Source organism: Tursiops truncatus, chromosome 9 (genome assembly GCF_011762595.2).
Source record: "Tursiops truncatus isolate mTurTru1 chromosome 9, mTurTru1.mat.Y, whole genome shotgun sequence".
Classification (NCBI taxonomy): domain Eukaryota; kingdom Metazoa; phylum Chordata; class Mammalia; order Artiodactyla; family Delphinidae; genus Tursiops; species Tursiops truncatus.
The window spans coordinates 103,853,815-103,873,916 of record NC_047042.1 but is presented as its reverse complement, the minus strand read 5'-3'; the positions used below and the strand labels follow the sequence as shown (position 1 = coordinate 103,873,916).

The following is a 20,102-nucleotide window of genomic DNA, read 5'->3' as shown; positions in this document are numbered from 1 at the left end:
ATGTATTATCTAGAGGGAGAGTGTTGACACAACCTGGGTGTTGAGACAGGCCTGCTCCGGAGTATCTGCACTGTTTGTGTGAGGTGTAGGTGCGGGCTGCCGTCGGGCGGACGGGGATCATCACTGTTTGTGCTCCGTGTAATCTGAGTTTGCATAATCTAATTGGGGAAAGGCTTCTAATTGGATTTTACTTGGAGCAATACGTGTTCAAATTGTTACATAGATCCAGCACTGTTTGGTTTCTTGTCAATGATTCACGGTATTTTAATGCCCCCCAGACAAACACTAAAGCTCGCCTCACGTGTCACCTCGCATCCAGCAGCATTCCACAATTACCTTGGCCTGAATCCCCCCCAACCCCCCAACCCCCGCTCCTTCCCAGCTGCTGGGCGCCTGTCCACCACTCAGATTTTACTAGCTCTTGCCGGAGTCCATTCCCGGGTCTTGCCCCTCTCGAGGGGCAACAACCTCTCCACAGCTTGTAGGGACCTGCCTCCTGGGAAGCTGCACCGATGGGGCGGGGGGAGACGGGACAGGAAGCCACCTGCTGGCCCCCGCAGCCACCCCTCCCCTCCCCGAGGTCACTAAGAGACGTGGCCAGAGAAGGCAATTCCAAAGATCTTAAAGATGTCTTTCTTTCCCCTATTGGTTATGATTTTCATTTTGTTGGTCATATTTTTGTGGTTTTGATTTTGGCTTTTAAATTTATTTATTTATTTTGTGGTACGCGGGCCTCTCACTGCTGTGGCCTCTCCCGTTGCGGAGCACAGGCTCCGGACGTGCAGGCTCAGCAGCCATGGCTCACAGGCCCAGCCGCTCCGCGGCATGTGGGATCTTCCCGGACTGGGGCACGAACCCGTGTCCCCTGCATCGGCAGGCGGACTCTCAACCACTGCGCCACCAGGGAAGCCCTGGCTTTTAAATTTTTATCTTTGTCTTTCTGTTTAATATTTACCTACCAGTATTGGGAACCACTTCCTTATTTAATTTTGCTACATTTTAAAAATAACTTTATTTATTTTTAAATTTTTGGCTGCATTGGATCTTCGTTGCTGTGCACAGGCTTTCTCTGGTTGCGGTGAGCGGGGGCTACTCTTGGTTGCAGTGCGCAGGCTTCTCATTGCGGTGGCTTCTCTTGTTGCAGAGCGCGGGCTCTAGGCATGCGGGCTTCAGTAGTTGTGGCTCGTGGGCTCTAGAGCGCAGGCTCAGTAGTTGTGGCGCACGGGCTTAGTTGCTCCGTGGCATGTGGGATCTTCCCATACCAGGGCTCAAACCCGTGTCCCCTGCATTGGCAGGTGGGTTCTTAACCACTGCGCCACCAGGGAAGCCCAATTTTGCTGCATTTAATATGTGAAATGGAGAACAGCCTGAAGTTTCTCCAGCTGCAGTCTCTCCCCTTCCTGCCTAACTTCTTCCCAGCACCGAGGCATAGCTTTGTAACCTGCTCATTTGCCTTGGGCGGCCCTGGCACCCGGCTGCTTGTCTCAGCAAGTTGTCACTGGTCTGCATCATTGGTCCTCTCTGTGCTCCGGGCCTGGCGGGGTGTTCCAGTGGGCTGGTGGTTGAAGTCCACCTCTCGAGTGGCTGACAGAGCAATGGTGCTTGGCTTTTCATCAGAAATACGACGCTTTATCCTGCTGAGTGGTCAAATTTTCCCTGTGCACAATGGCAAATTCTCCGCTACAAGGCACTAGGACAGGAGGCAGACATCTGTTGCAAAGACATTCCTACCAAGAGCTGTTACAGGAACAAGGGTAAGCACGGAGAATCTGTGCTTTGGGCCACACAGGTCTAGATTCAAATCCTGGCTCTGCCACTTGCTGGATGCATAATTTGGGGGCAAAGGAACAGAAGTACCCAGGCTCCATCTCCTCCCTGCAAAATGGGCATAACACCACATATGGCAGCTATGCTAGACTGTCCAGCAATTTAAATTACCCCTTCTCCACTGGACTTCCGCCATACTAAAAAACCACAAGCGTTAAAAAAAAATTCCCTTCTGTTTGATGATTTTATGATGCCCACCCATCCTCTGTGAGGATGGATGGCAAAATACATTTTTCATGGATCATGAAATTGAGATCCAAGGAAATTAGCAAATTGCCAAGGAAATAGTTAATAAAATGAGAAATGAGAGCAGAACTAGTCATGCTTCTGTCGGGTGATGCAGAGAAAAAATAAGATTCCGACAAGGTTTGCTATGCAGCCTGAGGTCTTTCCTTTGGAATGACCCTAGGAAAGACATTCTGTGATACATCCCATCGTACAGGCTGTAGGGTTGCCTCCACCAAGTGCTGGCTCCCCCGAGCGCCCCCACTGTGCATGATTTGACGGTGTTTCAGGTTTTGTTTTTGGCCGCACCGTGCGTGCGGCACGTGGGATCTTAGTTCCCCTGCCAGGGATCGAACCCGAGCCCCCTGCATTGGAAGTGCAGAGCCTTAACCAGTGGACCACCAGGGAAGTTCCTCGATGGTGTTTCTAATTGTTTCATCTCTGCACGCTTTTTCCTCCCCTAAGAAGCAATTAAGTTCCGTGAGCACAGAAAGGTATTTTAAGTTACTGCTTTATCCTTCAGTATCAAGGTGGTTGTGCAAAGTGGCTTAGTAAGTACTTGCTGACTTGGATCGTGTTAAGTAGCCAGTGTGGACTCCTCCCCCTGGCTGCAGCAGGGAATATGTCCGGGGAGGGGGCAGGTATTCCAGAGTACAGTTTCAGTGAGTCCTCACGTACTTGTGTGGCAGAAAACTCACTTTGGGAGGTTACCTGTGCTCCCCGGGCCCCTGGCTGGCCTAACTCTGGCCACGCTCTGACCACGTTCAGACTAAGCAGCGGAGATGAAAATCAAGTCCATCCACTTTGCCCCAGGCGTGGCCGTGACCCCAGGGTGGATGAGGGGGCCAGGCAGATGTCTGCAGAGCTTGCCATCTACTGCTGTCTTACGTATGGCCGAGGACTGCTTTTCCCTCTGACTTGTCAGTAGACAGTCCCAGCTAATAACCAGAAAGACAAGGTGAGCCCACTTGCTTTGACCCAACAGAAGGATTCAGGGTGAATAGAAGGAGACGGCCCGCCCTTTACACCCCCTGGGAAAGGCTGATCTGCTGCTGTGGCGGAGATCTTCCAGCCTCATCCAGATCACAGGGTCCCCCCCCCCACACACATCTCAGCCAGAGCTGCGGAAGGAATGGGCCACCAGCTTCAACCGACCTAAAGTCCTCCTCTCTCCTCAAGAAATGCATTGCAGTAAAGCCCACACCGTGCCCGCTACTGTCTTTCCCTGGGAGCAGGTGTCACGCAGAGGGGTGACTTATGGAAGGAGCATGGCTGCGGGGATCAGAAGACAGGCCCCAGTGCCGCCACACGACCCTGGGCAAGACCCTAACTTCTCTAATCTGGCTTCCCATGGCCCCTAAGGCCCAGACACACGATGTTAAAATTCCCCCCCAAACCCCTCCCCTGCATTCAGTGAGCAGACCTAAAGGTCGGGACCCCTCTGTGCTTGGAGGAGAGGGGCTTGAGGTTTCTGTGGAAGGGGGTCCTCAACAGAGCCTGCGGCAGGAGGCTGCCCTGAGGGGCTGGGACAGTGTCATGGGCCCTCAGTGCACGCGGCATGTGGAATCTTAGCTGCCTAACCAGGGGTCAAGTCTGGGCCCCCAGCAGTGGAAGCACAGAGTCGCAACTGCTGGACCGCCAGGGAAGCCCCTCATGTTGCCACTTTTAGGACACAGCCCTTGAGGAGAAACCTGGGGGATCTCTTTACTCTGGGGAAGAATCCCGGGGTGCCTAGGGGAGAACTTCCCAGTCTAGGAAGCTGTGGGGAGGGAAGGATCCGCAAAATAGGTTTGTAACTTCGTTCCCCTTGGAGGGCAGGGAGAAGAGGGGCTGAGGGGCTCCCGAGACTCTGGCTGGAGTCTTGGGAGCCCCTCCCAAGGAGCCTGGAAGGAACTGCCCTGCCCGCCCTCTGAGCCTTAAGACTGGGGAAGGCTTCTAGGAGCGGCCTGGTGAGCGGGAGGTGGCAGGTGGGTCTCCGGAGGGCCACAGGCAGGGGTGAGGGCAGGGGAGTGGCAGGGGACAGTGGTGCACACTGGGGTGCAGCCGCAGGGAGCTAACCATCGTCCCTTGGACCCCGGTTCTTACTGCCATCCAGGTCCCACCTTGCAGGGACACCATGGGGGCCAAGCCACTGACCCTCGGGGCAAACGCGTGCCCAAAGGAGCCGGGACTGGGGGAGGGGAGGAGCCCCCTCCTTCACCAGCGCCGGAAAGGGTGTGGGCTCTGCCCCCCAGCCCCTCTTCCCCGGTTGGGCGGGTGGGGGGGTCCCCCACGTGTTACAGGCATTTGGGACATGGGTCCGGGGAGAGCTGGGGGGCTCGGGGGGCGCGCACAGGCCAGCGGGTCCCAAATCACCGCACAGGGGGAGGGGCGCCGGCACAAATCTTCCCGGGAGGAATTAGTTAATTCGTCAGTTAATTCAGGAAAGGTGGATCCCTCCTCGGCCAAGCTGAACTTTCGGGTTGTCGGATGGTGGTGTGCCCGCCTTCAGCGAGGGCCGTTTGCTCCCCTGAAGAGGCCGAGAGGGACTGGACAGAGAGAAGGGGCCAAGCCAGTTCTGAAAATGATTTTAAAGGCTTTCGAGGCTGCAAGGAGGGAGGCGGCAGTGGAACAGGAGACCGGAGGGATCGCGCCCAGAGCCAGCGGGGCTTCGCTGGCCGCCGCGGCCCCATGGGGGGCAAGGAGGGGCGCGGGGCTCCTCTGAAGGGTCCTCACCGCGGGGCCACCCGGCTGGGAGCAGATTTAAAATCCAGAGAATCTAGGTAAAGGCCCCGGGCTGCGGAGGTGTCTGCGGGAGCCCAGACTCGACCCCGAGCGGTGCCCACCTACCCGGAGAGCTGCCAGGCGGCCAAGCAGCCCACTCCGGCCAGATGTTCAAGACAGATGAGGGACGAGTAGTTAAAACCCACATTGTATAGTTCTGTCTGGTATAAAATCGCATGTGCTGACCCGTATCTTCTAACTGGAAACGGACTCGAGTCACTTAAAATATTGCAACGTCGATAGGACTAATTAATTGGAAATAAGAAACGAAAGAATACAATTAAACGAGAAGAGAATCATTTTCTAATTTAATAGAGGGACATTTATAAAGATCACAAGCTAAAAGGCATCGAAGGATTCTATCGACATTCTATTAAATCAGCCGCCACGCCCCGGGCGGGAGGAGGACCGAGGAGCGCGGCACCCGGGCTGGCTTCGGCGCGGCTGATTGGTGCCGCCGGGAGCCCCACGTTTGCGTCGGACCCGCCGGCCCTCCCCGCGGAATTCACTCCCCTCTGCCCGCGGCTCAGACCCAACCGCTCCCGCTCCGACAGCCCCAGGCCGGGAGAAGCCTGCCTCTCCGCCCGGGAGGCCCGGGTTCGCAGACAGATTACAACAAAATTACTAATTGGAAAATGAAATTGTCAAAAAAGCATCTCCCCACCCCCGCATATACAATATCCTTAAATATTAAGATAGTTTATTAGACCCACTTCCTAACAATAATTTATTGCAATAAAACGGACACCGCAGGTCCCCCTAAATTGTCTTTTCATAATGAATAAATTTAAGCAGGCTAATTAATATATAAACTAGCCCGATTTGTCAAGTTGATTTGTATTTTAGTTAATTGTGAAAGTAATTACCACATGGTCAAATTAACAGCTTTCTGGAAATGACCGAGCCTGAGGTTTTATTTCCTTCCTGGGTGAAGAAAATTCATTTTTCCAAGCTCTTGATGTGATGAATAAAAGTCATAAATCTGGGTGATTGGTGCAGGCAGAGTCTAAATGGCTTCATATTTCATTTTAGGTTTAATAGAAATATTCATGCTCTGTTTTAATGAAATTAAATTGAGGGGGGATGGGGCTGGGAGGTGGCAGTGGCCGGGGGCTTAAAGGGACAGCGCACGTTTTTCTTCCCCCACCTGCGGGCCCGGGGCGCTGAGGTCACCTCCAGTGGGCAGCCCATCTGCCACTCCTTTCTGTGGGAGCCCAAGGCCTGGAGGTCCTCCTTTGCAGCTCACCTGGGGCGCAGGTGGAGGCAGCAACTCGAGAGCCCCGACCCAGGTGCACTCCCTGGCAGCTGGTGCCCTCTCCCGTGCGCTTGCTGAGCTCACTAAGCAAGGCCAGGGTCAGCCCTGGGTGCAGGTGCAATCCCGCCCAAAGAAAGCCTTTCGGCCTGTTTATGCTCAGGCCCGTGCTGACCCGGCGGAATCCGGGGTCCACTCTCTTCTCCCTTCTGTCCCCTGGTAGGAGGGCTGTGTGGCAGCGACCCCTCACTCATGCCCTCTAGCCCTCTACTCTGTGCCGCCTGCGACATTCCCTTCCCCTCCAAGGTGATCCTGCCGGAACCTGGACCACCAGCGCCCAGAAGAGTGAACCTAGTGCACCGGGCTGCAGAGGCCTCTCCTCGGCCCTCAGAGGAAAAGGAAGGGAGTCTTCAGAGCCAGCAGCTTTGCTACGCTCATTGGCGGTAGGGTGTTCCAAGTTTGGGGGAAGCCCGCGCTGACAGCCGCTCGGGGCGCCTGGGGTGGGGTGGGGTGGGTGTGAGGTCCGTCGGGGTGTCCCTCGGCCTCAGGACAGTCCTGGATCTGCAGCCCCTTAATGGAGCTGATCTGTGACTTGTTGATTTCCCCTGAGCAAATAAGGCTTTGATGCAGTCCCAGCAAGAGTGGTTAGCTGATGAATTGACAAAAACTAATCAGCTTTATTGGGAAACAGGTTAAGGGCACGGGCGTGTCAATAATTCGCAGCCTGACCCCCTCATCCATTAACCGAGGCAGGCTGATTAGAGTAAGAAGACCCTCTCGCATTTTGCACAGAAATTGCTTTCATAAACTCACCATTATTAGCAGTCGATGCGAGCAGCTAATTTAGAGAAGACATCCCAGGCACGTCACATCTATCATCCGGGTTTATGTATCATTATCTCATTTACAGAATGTCGCAGTATAATATGTGTTTTTGGCAACAGGCTTGGCAGCGCCCGGGCTGCGCCGCTCTTTTTAGCAGCACAGCGGAGACCTCCTCGCCTCCTTCCCCACCACCGGGCCCGGAAATGCCCCCATGAGGGCCGGAGCCGGAGGGCGCTTCCCGGGCGGGCAGCGAGAACTGGGGTCCTTCCCACACCCACGTGCGCCCCTCCCAACGCGCACCTCCAGACGCGTGCACCCCGCGCACGCCGCCCCAGCTGCGCCCGGCTCGCTGGCCCGCGGGGCCCTGGCGCGCGGCCCGACCGAAGAATTTGCTCCAGCCTGGGAGCCGCGGGGTGCGAGTTCGCCGTTGTGCCCGGCATCCCTTCCTCGGGGCTCGGGCGGCGGCGCAGGTGGCCCGGGGCGGCCGCTCCCCTGCGCCTGGGGGGCGCGGTCCCGGCATCCCTCTCAGGCCTCGGCCGGCTGGGTCGCAGAGGCCCCGGGCCTGTGCGACAGCCCGCCGGCCCGGAAGGCCCCTCTCCGCCCTCCCGGGCTCCCGGGGCGGCGGGTCTGACCTTTCCCTCCCCCGGCGGCGGCGGCGGCGGCGGCGGCGGCACCGCGGCCCAGATGCGCCTGGCAGACCGGAGTGGGCCACCTGTTCCTCCGGCTAATTATTTTAATGTAGGGGGCCTAGCGTCACCGGGTGTGCGCCTCTTGCAGCGACAGACGGCGGCGGGGCCGAGGACCCAATCCAGCCTTTCAATGGAATTTCCCAGATGGGCCGAGGGGAGGCCAGGCGGGTCACCAGGGGCCCTTTAACGAGTTCATTAGCCAAATTACCTTGCCCGCAGCACAGGGCCCGGGAGACTGGGGGAAGGGAGCTAGCGCGGAGCGGTTCCGCGGGCCTCTCTCCCCCCTGGTCTCGGCGGAGGTGAGGGGGCGAGATGCCGAGCGCAGGGAAGGGGAGAAAAGCCCCAGCCCAGCGGGCATCGGCGAGCGGGAGGCGGACCCTCCCCTGTTGTTTAGCAGCAGACACGCCACCTCCCTGCCACTGTTAGGTTCCACAGGTGGGAGCCCGGCCGGGTCAAAGGCCAAGTGGGAAAAAGTGTTATTAGATGCATCCAATGAAGAGACTATAATGTAATAAGGAACGTGACTGACCGGGCTATGGTGTGAGGCCCGACTGCAGGACTTGAGGCCAGAGCCTGGCCTCTTTGCTGTGGGTTCTGGAGCAAAGTGCCTTGATTTCTCAGAGCCTTAGTTTGCCCGTCTATAAGATGGGGGCATGGGTGTGATTTCCACAGTTACCATGACGAGGAGGGGACTCTTAGAAGGTGCACTGAAACAATACCGTGAGCACTTGGACATCCCGGCAGGAGCGCGGCTCGAAAATCGGCCTCGCCGCCCCCTGCCCCACCGCACTTCCAGCTCTTCCCAGGGCCCCAGGTTCCTCGTGGGCGAAACAGCCCCTGTTCACACGGTGCGGCAGGGCAGGGAGTCGCCTTCTGCCCGGCTGACCACATCCCACCCAACCCCACTTAGGAAACCTGGGTGTAGGTGTGATGGGGAGAGAGGCTGCCCTGGGAAAGGCGGAGGAAGCCCAGGGATGGCGTTTCTGGCAAACCAGCCGCCTCCTGTTTGCAAATACAAACACCCCCCCCCAAATCCACCCCAAGTCTGAGATCCGTCCTGGGGCCTTGAGTGTGCACCTGCGGGCAGAGGCTGGGGCCAGGCTGAAAGAGATGAACTTGACCCAGACACCATTTGCCCATCTTGAGGCATATCCCCCAGCTCTGGGAAGTCATGTCAGGTGGAGATCCAGTCTCTGTCTCTCTGTCTCTCTGTCTCTCTGTCTCTCTCTGTCTCTGTCTCTCCCCCCCCCCCCCCCGGCAGCCTCAGCTGCTGCCATCTGAGCAACTACTAAATACACCAATTAGCAACAACTTCCTGCCATTATCCACCATGGATTTGGACATCAGCGCGCTACTACCCAGCCATAATTTCGAGTCAGAGCGCACTAAAAAGTTCACACACTGAAGCATTAAAACGCCCCCAAGCAACGTCTTCCGTGTATTTGTGCTTCTCCCCTGTGCTGTCATGCTCACCCCACCCCCACCCCGCCTGCGGGTCAGCAGCCACCGTTCAGGCTGGAGTGGAGCCAGCCCGCGTAGGTCTGACCTCCTAGCGGCCAGAGCTCCTGGCTCGGACTCTGCAACCCTCTCCTCCGGCCGTGGAGGGGGTGTCGAGGGTGGGGAGGTGTGGCCGAGCACCTGGGGCCACAGGGCTGCCCGAACACCTTAGAAGGTGGGTCCTCGATGACCAGACACATTCCCCTGGGAGATGGGAAAGCCGGGCTCTCCCAAAGCAGATAAACATCGTTCTCAGTCTTAAATTATCGAGGCGCAAGACTCACTCACAGAGAACTGTAGGTCCCCGTTAGCGATGGTTTGGAGAGGGGTCCTGTGGGCCTCTGCATTCTGAAAAAGCTGGCTTCGCAGGTGCACGCACTACATACCTTGTTTCCGATAACAGCTTGAAGTACAGGCCACTGTGTGAACCTGCAATTAAATTACTTAATTTAAATCCTCTGGCAAAAATATAGTCTTCTGGGGAAGTCTCTGTTGAGGGCTGTTTTCCCCCAATGTGATTAAAGGGACTCCAATGAACTTCCCCCCACCCCACGTTCCCGAATTCTTGGGGAGAAATTTGTTTCCCTTTGTAACCCAGGAAGTTCGAATTTGTGCCGCAGAAAGGCTGGAAACGCCCTCCTTCCCTGGGTCAGAAGGAAACCTGCAGGGGAATGGGGACCGTCTCCTCCCGGGGGCCAAACGCTGAGCGGGGCACCGCCAGGCCTGTCCCTTGCCTTTGGTGTTCCGGGAAGCTGGGAAGCGGCCCAAGGTCCGAGGGTAACGCAGATATTTCTGTATTTGGAGGAAATTTCCAGAAATAGAAGGCCCGTAGCTTGCCGGATTGTTGGAATGTTACGAATTTAAATCCCGCAGCCTTCCCCGACCTCTTAGCAAGCCCTCGGCAATGAGCCCCTGATCTGAGGCTGGGTCAGGTGGAGAGGGCCAGACCCGCGACCCCGGGACGCCCGGAGGTGGGCCCGGTTCCGGTCCAGGCCCCGGGCGACACGAAGCCGGGTGCGCAGGGCGAGGCCGGGCAGCGGGGCCGCGGGATAAAGCGGCAGCCCGTCCTGCAGGTCCCACCTCGGGGTGGAGTGCGTCCGTGGGCTCCCACGTTTTCCAGGCCCTTTAAAAGGCCGAGCGCCCCCGGGTCAGGGAGGAGGTCAGCAGATCAAAGGGCGGCGCTAACTACGAGGTTCCTTTGGCCCTCGGGGCTCTGCTGCTGGGGGGCGGGGGACACCTGCGCGGACCCGCCCCTCCCCCTTGCTCGCCTTCCGGTGACCCCAGCCCCCTCCCCCCGCGCCCGCGTCCCCAGGCCCGGCGCGGTCCCCGGGTGTCTCTCCCGCGGTTTCCTTCCTCGCTCTCCCTCCTCGCTACAGAGCTACTTCCCCAGCCGCAGACCCGAGGGTCCCTACACCAGCATCTTCGCAGAGTAATTCGAGTGTCCCGGTTCGAATCCCATCGCCACCGCAAGATTGGGTCCTGCCCTCAGGCACGTTACCTAGCATACCACGCCTGTTTCCTGAAGGAAACCCCGAGAGGTTAAATTGAAGTTTAGCTGAGTTCATCCGGGGGTGGGGGGAAGGCATGGTTTCAGCAGGACGGGCTAAATCACCCGCACCGGCCCTGGTGTCAGTTCTGGAAACCTCAAGCTCTGGGAAGGTGGGGTGTACGAAGTGGTCACCAGGGAAAGTCCTCTTCCAGCCTGTGTTCCAGGGCCAGCGGTCCAGAGTCGCCTTCATGCTGGGTGCTCCGTTGTGCCTGCCCCACTTCATGAGAAAGGAAGCAATCCGTAAACGATGAAGAAAGATGCTGCCTCCCATCATCTGAATATGTGACTATATAGGGTTTATCCCAACTCCGTATACATAATTCCAGACATGGATGAAAACAGCTCTTTCTTTTGCAAATGTTTGTAAAAACCACCAGTTCTCCTTTCTAAGGAGTGGGAGAAAGGGTAGTGCAGGCAGTGTTCAGTATCTAAAGGAAGGCCCTATGGAAAGAGAAAGGGATGCATTGGCGGGAGGGAAGGGACCGGATGGGAGCCAGCTACATGAAAGGGGCACCAGGCCCTCAATGCTGCTTTGCTTGGGAGCTGGAGAGTTCTCCCCAGTGTCCTGGGGCTGGATGCTGTCCCCGGGCACCTGGAGACTGAGGCTGGGAGCAGCCCTCAGACCAGACCTTTGATCTCTCGCTGCGGCCCTTCCCAAGACCAAGCCCTGCTCCGGTCTGCCCAAAACCTGCTTCAAAGCCAGCTGGGCTGGATCAATACAGATGCTGGAGACAGGAAGAGCCCTGGTGTGCTCAGCTTCACACACCATAAACCACACAAAGACCCCAAGCTTCCGAGACCTCTTCCCCTCTCTCTCCCTCTCTCTTCCCCTCTCTCTCCCTCTCTCTTCCCGTACAACTTCACAGACACCTCCAATATGTCTTCCCTAATTCTTAACATAAACAGGGTATCTGATCATTTTGAAGTCATTCAGCACTGCAGGGTCCATTTTGTCTAACCCCGACTTTTCGAGACAAAGAAAGAGATCCATGAAGATAAAGAAGCTGCTGCCTCTGCAGCCACACTGCACTTAGAGGCGGCCAGGACCTGGACCAGGGCGGGCGGGCTGAGTCCACCTCGGATCCGGCACCTGGGCCCTCAGGTGCTGTGGACTGGGGGGTAATCAGATGAACCTGCCTGAGCTGGGGCCCACCTGTGGACGACGTCCATTCTGTGTGTACAGGAAGTGTTATTCTCAGCTGGCCCAGGCAGAGTAGAAGCGTGGGGGAGGGGGAGATTCTGAGGAGTTGGGGAGCATACTTGCTGTAGAACAAAAACATGGTAAAGTGAGTTGCTCTGGGAGTTATAAAAAAAATAATTTTGTTGAGGAAGATGGGGTGACTTATGAAGTCTAGACTGCACACCCCCACCACCAACTAAACTAGCCCCGGCAGGGGTTATTTCAGGTAGGAGAGACAGGCGTCAGGCTCTCCAAGATCCACCTTGGGAAATTTACTTTGCACTCCTTCCCCTGCCCCAACCTCCTACATCATTGCCTGCAGAACCAGCAGACGGAGGAGGGGGAGGGGATGAGGCACGGGAGAGGCAGCCGGCCTCCGAGCTCACCCCCATCAGAGGAGGGGGCCACGTTTGCTTGCTCTCTCGGAGAGGTAGAGTGGCAACAAAGACACTGTTACCCTTTCTCGAAGGGTGAAGGTCTCCTGTCCCAGAACAGGTGGCTAAGCTCAGGTATCTTTGTAAAACCCTCCTTCTGCAGAGGGAACAGACAGGATGGGGAACAGGGCTGGGGATACCGGGAACACTGAGGGCAGCAGGTGGGAACGGTGAGGCTCCTGCAGTCAGACCTGACCTCATTCCAAACTCTGAGGCTTAACAGTTTGCGGGCATGAGAGTCTCAACCTCTTTGAATCTGCACTCTGTGAAATAGAGATTTCATCTGGTATCATAGGGAGGATTAAGGAAGATAATTCTAGAAAGCTCATGGCACATAGTAGGTGTTCAAGAGATGTGAGTGTACCCCTCTCTCCACTCAGAGACAGAAGGACTGCATTTTTACCACCACAAAGACATAAGAAAGACAAGAGATATGAGAGACAAGACAAACACCATGTAAGTGCTGTTATTTCTATTTACAAGTTAATATTGGATTTTGCAAAGCTATATAACATTTATTCCATTTGCTGTCACTTCTCCACTGCTATCCTCCTAATCTTCCAAGTAGTCCTGTGAGTCTCGGAACTACACTGTTACAATGAAAAAGAAACACTGCTTACCCACAGAATCACTGCAATCCACTCTCACCTGGGTAAAAAAAGCCTTTTGAAGGGAAATGACTTGTTCCCTGTATTTACCTTTAAACATCCCTCTTGTGGCAACCTGACCTGCTAATTTTAAAGTTTACCTGGCCCTGTTTTTTTTTTTTTTTCCCTTGGTCCTCTGCCCCTCCCACAGCCCCCTTCCTGTCCTTTATTCACCTCTCACCTGCACGGGAAGCCAGGCTTCCAGAACCCGAGCTCCTTCTCGAATTCTCACATCTGTCTGGGGAAGATAACTAGGTCTAACGGAGGTATTGACAAAGACCGGTGTTGGTGGCCTCTGGGCTCCTTGACCTGCGCGTCCATTCTTTCTGCTTCAAAAAGCCTTTGGAAGTGCTTTTACTGTAAATATTTGAAGTGTGAGTATGGGGCGGAGGTGAAGTCTGGATTCTCATCCCACTCCCTTGCTCAGACAAGGGAAGCCCTTTCCTCCAATTTTCCAGGAGCTGCAGGCAGCAGAGAGCCTGCATTTTCCAGCCTGGGGCCTGGGGCTAGCAGGATCAGTGACCGGCCTCGGCTGACTCCCGCCCGGCTGGGCTTCCCAGGGCCCAGATGGGTGCAGTCTCCTGCCTGCCCACGGGCCGGTGTCCCTCGGCAGAGGAAGAGCTCTGTAATCGAGGTCCTGCTCCATGGCGGGTGGACGACGTCTCCAAGCCGACCTGGGTCCTGCAGGCCGCTCGCACCAAACTCTCACCTTGACCGGGAGGACTGAAGGCGCGGGCTTGTGGAAGGCAAGCTCGCGCTCGGGTACACGTATGCCTCACTCCCCCACAAACAACACCTGCAACGCACAGAACTTCCCCGGAAAGGTGAGGGGGCTGGCGGCAGGGACACAAACCCCTCGGGCGCAGGGCTTGGGGACCAGAACGGTCTTCGCTGAGCTGCCTGCACTGAGCAGAGCGGCTCGACCTGGAAGCAGCGTGGGCTCTCCTTGCAGAAGTGGACACACTCAAGCGCCGGCGAGGAGGAGGGAGAGGACGCACGCTGCTGGCTCTAGGTGACACGAACTCAGACCCGGACAGCGTGTGTCGCGAGCTGGACTCCGGCCGGGGGGCCCACACGGACCCCGGGGGTTGCCAGCCCCCGCCGCCCGCTCAGCGGCCGCAGGAGGGCGAGCAGGCACCCCAGGTTGCGCCTCGGAGTCTTCCAACCCCTGTCTCGGTCCCCGCCCCGCCTTCGCGGTTCGGCACCCTGGGCTGTTTAGGACCCCGCGGCGCAGGGGCGGGGCGGCGGGCGACCGGGACGGTGACAGGTGCGCCACTCGGCCAATGGTGGGGCCTGAGCCCCTCCCCAAGCCCCCGCCGAGCGCGCCAATCGGCGGCCGCGCTGCGCTTCAAGTGCGCGGAGGGGCGCGGGTCCCCAGCCCGGCGCCAGCGGCCTCGGCGCGGTCGCCTGCGGGCTGCAGCGCTGAGCCGGGCTCTCGGCCCCGGCGCGCCGAGCACTCGCGTGGGAGTTTGTGCGAGAGCGAGTGAACGCGGCCCGGGGCGGGGCCCGCACGGAGGAGGCGCCCGGACCATGGTCACCCTCGGCTGAGTTTCCGGCGGCGACTTTGATTACTGGCAAATAATCATAACAATACCGAGCCCCGGGGCTGGCCGCCGCCACGGAAAGACTCCGCGGGCCGGCACGCGGCCGCGCCACGCACCTCCCCGCGCTGATCGCCAACCCCTAACGAGCCGATGGAAAAATCCAAAAATTTCCGCATCGACGCGCTGCTGGCCGTGGACCCCCCGCGAGCGGCCTCGGCGCAGACCGCGCCGCTGGCCCTGGTCACGTCGCTCGCGGCCGCCGCAGCTGGCCCCGGGGGCGGCGGCGGCGGCGGCGGGGCGAGCGGCGGCTGCAGCCCCGCGTCCTCGGAGCCGCCCGCGGCGCCCGCCGACCGCCTGCGCGCCGAGAGCCCGTCGCCACCGCGCCTGCTGGCCGCGCACTGCGCGCTGCTGCCCAAACCGGGCTTCCTGGGCGCCGGCGGCGCGGGCGGCGGGGCGGGCGGAGGCGGAGGCGGGCCCGGGGGGCCCCACCACCACGCGCACCCCGGCGCCGCCGCCGCCGCCGCCGCTGCAGCTGCCGCCGCCGCCGCCGCCGCGGGGGGTCTGGCGCTGGGGCTGCACCCGGGGGGCGCGCAGGGCGGCGCGGGCCTCCCGGCGCAGGCGGCGCTCTACGGCCACCCGGTCTACGGCTACTCGGCGGCGGCGGCGGCGGCCGCGCTGGCCGGGCAGCACCCGGCGCTCTCCTACTCGTACCCGCAGGTGCAGGGCGCGCACCCCGCGCACCCCGCCGACCCCATCAAGCTGGGCGCCGGCACCTTTCAGTTGGACCAGTGGCTGCGGGCGTCCACCGCGGGCATGATCCTGCCCAAGATGCCGGACTTTAACTGTGAGTACTGCGCAGCCCCCGAGCCTGCGGAGGGAGGAGGAAACGGGGGAGGGGAGTGCTGGCAGAAGGTTCTCTCGTGCGTCCTCCTCCACCTGGCACCTCCCTCTGCTGGTTCTCTGCTCCGAGCGAGCTGTGGGAGCGCCGCGAGGCCGCCTCGGCTCTGCCCGGGGCCTCGGAGGACTCGCGCGGGCTGCGCGATGTGGGATTGTTAGCGAATGATTAAAATACCCACGCGCGGACCTTGCTTCGCTTCCTCTCTTAATGGGAAGGGGCAGCTGGAGGTGTGAGACTAAAACCTAATGATTAACCGGCAGGCTAGAGGAGAAGGAAGTGGTGGGGGAAGGCGAGCCGAGGAGCGCCCTGGAGTCAGGTGTGCGTGGGAATCGGGGGCCACCGAAACCAGGGGTTTATCCTCAGGGAAACGGACGTGACTTCGGTCCCGCATTCTGGGTTCTGGAGAGAACCCCTGTCCCTCCCAGGAGAGGGAGCGCTCCCAGAGTTAGCGAAGGAGAAATGAGTTTCAAGAGGCTCAGGGACGTAAGGCAGGGGCCCCGGGCGACCTCCTGGCCCTTTGCGGGGCTCTGCCCGCCTCTGGAAGGGCGCTGGGTCCGGGGTGCGATGCCCAGGAGGCGGGTGGCCTGACTTGAACAGAGAGATGGCACGCTCCGGAAGGCCGAGAGATGCGCCCTCCTTCAGGGGCTCTAAGCTGCAGGTGCCCGCCTCCGAATTCAGGGCGCCCAGCACAGCGCGCACCCTCCCCAAGACCGCAGCGCGGGAGGGCTGGCCATCTCCAACCCGAGAGCCGCCCAGCTGTGGGCGGCGTGCTCGCCACCCAGGCGGGACACCTGGCCGAGGCCTGGGCCTCTCTCTCTCGGGCTTTCCTGGCGCGCGCGGGCGGGCGGGCGGGCGCGCGGGAGTGGAGCTCCAGAGATTCTGGATCTCAGGTCCGTTCGCTCCACCCGGGCACCACTCAGAGGAAGATGCTTGAGGCTTAACGATTTCAGCCGCCAAACACCCAAACAAAGAGACCCGATTGTTTCCGTCTGAATGGATTTGTTTAGACTGGGGAGACGCAGGCACGGGAAGGGAAAAAAAGCAAAAAAGAAAACAGAAATAAACACTTGTCAGAATTCAGATTCCTCTGCTAGAAGCTACGGTCGTGACTAAACAGAGAAAAGCCAGGATCCCAGGAGGCTGGAGAAGTCACAGCCGGGTGAGAAAATCCCAGCATGTGAGCTGTCTGCCCGTGGCCACCCCAGGCTGCTCCCGGCTCAGCTCCCAGAAGGCCCTAATGGCCACCCATCCCTTCCGTTGGAGTCACCCCTCCCGACCCCAGGCAAAGAAGAGGGCAAGCTTGCTCTCACTTCTGTGGCTTCAGGCATATCTGAGCTCCTGATCTGGGGTCAGCCAAACCCAAGGCACCCTTCCAGGCCTGGCCTCAGAGCCCAGCAAAGCCCTTCTGATGGAATGCCACCCCCACGCATCTTTTATTGTGACCTGCATCTCCCAAAGCCTGGCAGGCTTAGTCTCCCACCGATGGGGGGGGGGGCAGGCAGCGGTGATCTCCACACAGGCCTCCCCTGGGCTCTGGGTTCCCTGGCCACCCGGCTGTTTTCCCCGGCCTGCGTGGAGCCCAGGATTGCCCAGAAAACCGACTAAAGCCACATCCCTTTGCCAACACACTTAGTCCATCTCTTATTCCTAATCTCGACCCAGAGTGAGCTAATTAAAACCCAGCCAGCTTTAAGTTCAGAAAAAGAATCTGAACACCGAATCCTGAAGGGCAGTAACAGGTGACCATGCCAGAAGCGGCTCTGAGAGTCCCTCCTCTGGTCGCTGGAAACCTGTTTGGTTTCCTTTAATTGGTGTCTCAGCCATCAGATGGCATTTCCCAAATGGTCCCTTCAGAGCCAGTGTTTTAATTAAAGTTCTAATGTATTGTCAAGTTGGGAATTCGGGGCCTTGTTTAACTAAAGCCGGGGGCGTGGGCCTTCCCATAAAGCAAATTGCCCATCCCATGGGAGCCTGAGCTCATCCTGCCCGGGGCTGGCCTCTTTTCTTTCCTTTCCTTTCTTTTATTGTCTAACACTTGTCAGGCTCCTGGGAAATCAAGGGAAGTCTCGCTTTGAGGTCATAAAATTCTCTGTGATGTAACCGTGTGAAATTATGTAAATAAAGCCCAGAGACCTCCTTGAACAAGTAGAAAGCCGGATCCCCCTGTGCCTAGGCCTTTAATTTGCGTAATGAGAATTGTCCTGAAAGGCTTCCAATCTCCCAAGGCTCTGCCCCTCTGGACCCTGGGCAGGCGTTGTCAATAAAACATTTTACATGCGGGAGAGCCTCTGATGAATACACATATTTAGGACCAGAATTTGGTCCTTTTCTTCCCTCCCTCCCTTCCTTCCTTCCTTCCTTCCTTCCTTCTTTCCTTCCTTCCTTCCTTCCTCAGCTTTTCCCCTTTTCTCCTATTCCTTTTGTACCTCAGGAGGTGGCGGTGGGAATCCTGCACCACTTCTTCGCTGGGCAGGAAGAAGTAGGAAGTGATTCCGGTGGCCTGTGTGGATTGGGCCTGAGTTGGGGAAGGTGCCGGGAGGAGTGGGGAGGAGGGGGTCCCTGGGCCTCTGCTACTTGCCTTTCTGTCCACCTGCTTTCTACCAACGCCCACCCAGGTGGAGAGGACGTGCCTGGGTGATAGGCTCTCTTTAATCAGGACACCCGGGCCCCGCCTGGGATGAAAAGACTTGGTCCCTCTAAACCCAAACCGTCTGGGCCCACCTGGCTGAGGGGTCCTGGGCTCCAGGGCTTCCTTGGGGAGGGGCGCTGACACTAAAGAAAGAGCAGCGACCCTGCAGGGCCGGCGAGCAGCGGGCCGTGGACTGACCCGGGCTCACGAGCCTCTCCCACCGCAGCCCAGGCGCAGTCCAGCCTCCTGGGGAAGTGCCGCCGGCCACGCACCGCCTTCACCAGCCAGCAGCTGCTCGAGCTGGAGCATCAGTTCAAGCTGAACAAGTACCTGTCGCGGCCCAAACGCTTCGAGGTGGCCACCTCCCTGATGCTCACCGAGACCCAGGTGCGCCGCCGCGCCGCCCTCTGCGCGGCCTGGCCTCCCAGGGCCACTGCCGCCTCTGCTCTCTTGACCCTCGGCCTTCCTGGGCACCTGGAGCTGTGCCCATTTGACCTTTAGGGTGTGGATTAACATCCCAGCCAGGGTTCCCATCTGCCCCCAGGGTTCCTATACTGGCACCCAGAGGTCTGATACAGCTGGTTCCGTTGGGCCCAGGAATTTGCACCCCCCATTCTGAAGCAGGTGGTCCCCAGGCCACATGAGAGAGATTTCACTCCAGAAAGAGAGGAGGGGGCATCCTGAGATTTACAGACAGGTACCCCAGCAGCCCTGGCCCTTCGCACACCTCGGTGCTGGGGTGGGAGGTAGGGGTCTTCGTCTGAGCTTCATCAGAGCCCCCAGCCGGTCTTTGGGTTTTGCGGACGCGCAGGGTGGGGAGCGCCGTCCCCCTGGAGCTTCCGAGTCCTCCAATGGGAGCCCCACGCCCGGGCCTGGTGATGGAGGCGCGCGCACGGCGGGTGCGGCTGCAGGAGCCCGGGGACTCGGCGGGGACGGAGGTGGCAGGTTTCTTACGCCGCTTGTGCCCGCAGGTGAAGATCTGGTTCCAGAACCGGCGGATGAAGTGGAAGCGCAGCAAAAAGGCCAAAGAGCAGGCAGCGCAGGAGGCCGAGAAACAGAAGGGCGGCGCGGGCGCGGGCAAAGGCGGCGGCGCCGGGGACCAAGGCGACGAGGAGCTGCTGGGGCCGCCGGCGCCCGGGGACAAGGGCAGCGGACGCCGCCTGCGGGACTTGAGGGACAGTGACCCCGAGGAGGAGGACGACGACGACGACGAGGACCATTTCCCCTACAGCAACGGCGCTAGCACGCACGCCGCCTCCTCTGACTGCTCCTCCGGGGCCGACTCGCCTGCCCCGCGGTCCGGCGGGCCCGGCCACCAGCCCCCGCCCCAGTAGGAGCCCCGCGGCCGGCGGGTGGCGGTCCGGCCTGGATGCTGCGACCCCTCCCATGCCCCCCAGGCCCGCCCCCCAGGCCCGCGAGCGGAGGCGGCCCGGCCCTGGCGGCTGCTGCCCTTGTGGGCCCCAGCAGCCGTCTGCTCTTCAAGGGACGGAAAGAGGGAGGCCCAGCAGGTTCAAACTTGATCTCTGGTTCTTTTTCGTTTAATTTGGTTTGCGCTGGGGGGAGGTGTTTCCGAGAAGAACTGAGCGCTCATCGGGGGAGGCTCCCGGTTCCCCTCCTGCCGAGTGGAGAAGGCGGAAACCTACAGTGTTAAACCACCTCCGAGACTTGAAACCTCTGGACACGCCGTTCTTCTGAGTGCTCAGAAAAGAAAAAATGTTTTGTGCTTATGTATCTTGGGGGGAGGGGGAGGGATTTATGCCATGAGCGTCCAAACTGCTGGAAGTCCCAAAACTGTATTGTCTTTATTTTTGTATATTGTATTTATAAATATATATATAAAGAAATGTCTACTTACGCATGCTAAATTATCATTTAGCTTCTCCCATCGCCCACGATGGAATGTAAAATAAATTGGTTTTTTTACTGGGTGAGAGCGCAAATCTTTTGAGGGGAGTTGTGAAAGCGGGGTTTACTATTTTTGTCGTTGAAATGATGGGCTGTATTCCTCAACTGACAGCAGAAGGTGAAAATTAGAATCGCGGGTGTCCGGACCGCCACCTCTCTGGGCCCCGAGGCCGGTGAGGAACTTGATTCCGGCTGCTGGGGAGTCGCAGGTACGAAGTGTCGGTAAAAATACCGAGGC

At 58.7% G+C, this 20,102-nt stretch overlaps 1 protein-coding gene across 1 annotated transcript; it reads left to right on the top strand.

Moving 5' to 3' along the window:
* Positions 1–14,269: 14,269 nt before the first annotated feature.
* MNX1 (motor neuron and pancreas homeobox 1) lies at positions 14,270–19,887 on the top strand. Its single transcript, XM_019930249.3, has 3 exons — positions 14,270–15,276; positions 18,186–18,346; positions 18,931–19,887. Exons 1-3 carry the CDS (start codon positions 14,583–14,585, stop codon positions 19,291–19,293), a joined length of 1,218 nt encoding a protein of 405 aa, XP_019785808.1. The 5' UTR covers positions 14,270–14,582; the 3' UTR covers positions 19,294–19,887.
* The last annotated feature ends 215 nt before the right edge of the window (positions 19,888–20,102 follow it).

Coding starts and splice junctions, on each gene's coding strand:
- MNX1 (XM_019930249.3), top strand. CDS start 14,583: ATGGAAAAATCCAAAAATTTCCGCATCGACGCGCTGCTGGCCGTGGAC. Junction 15,277..18,185: donor CAAGATGCCGGACTTTAACT/GTGAGTACTGCG, acceptor CTCCCACCGCAG/CCCAGGCGCAGTCCAGCCTC. Junction 18,347..18,930: donor TGATGCTCACCGAGACCCAG/GTGCGCCGCCGC, acceptor TTGTGCCCGCAG/GTGAAGATCTGGTTCCAGAA.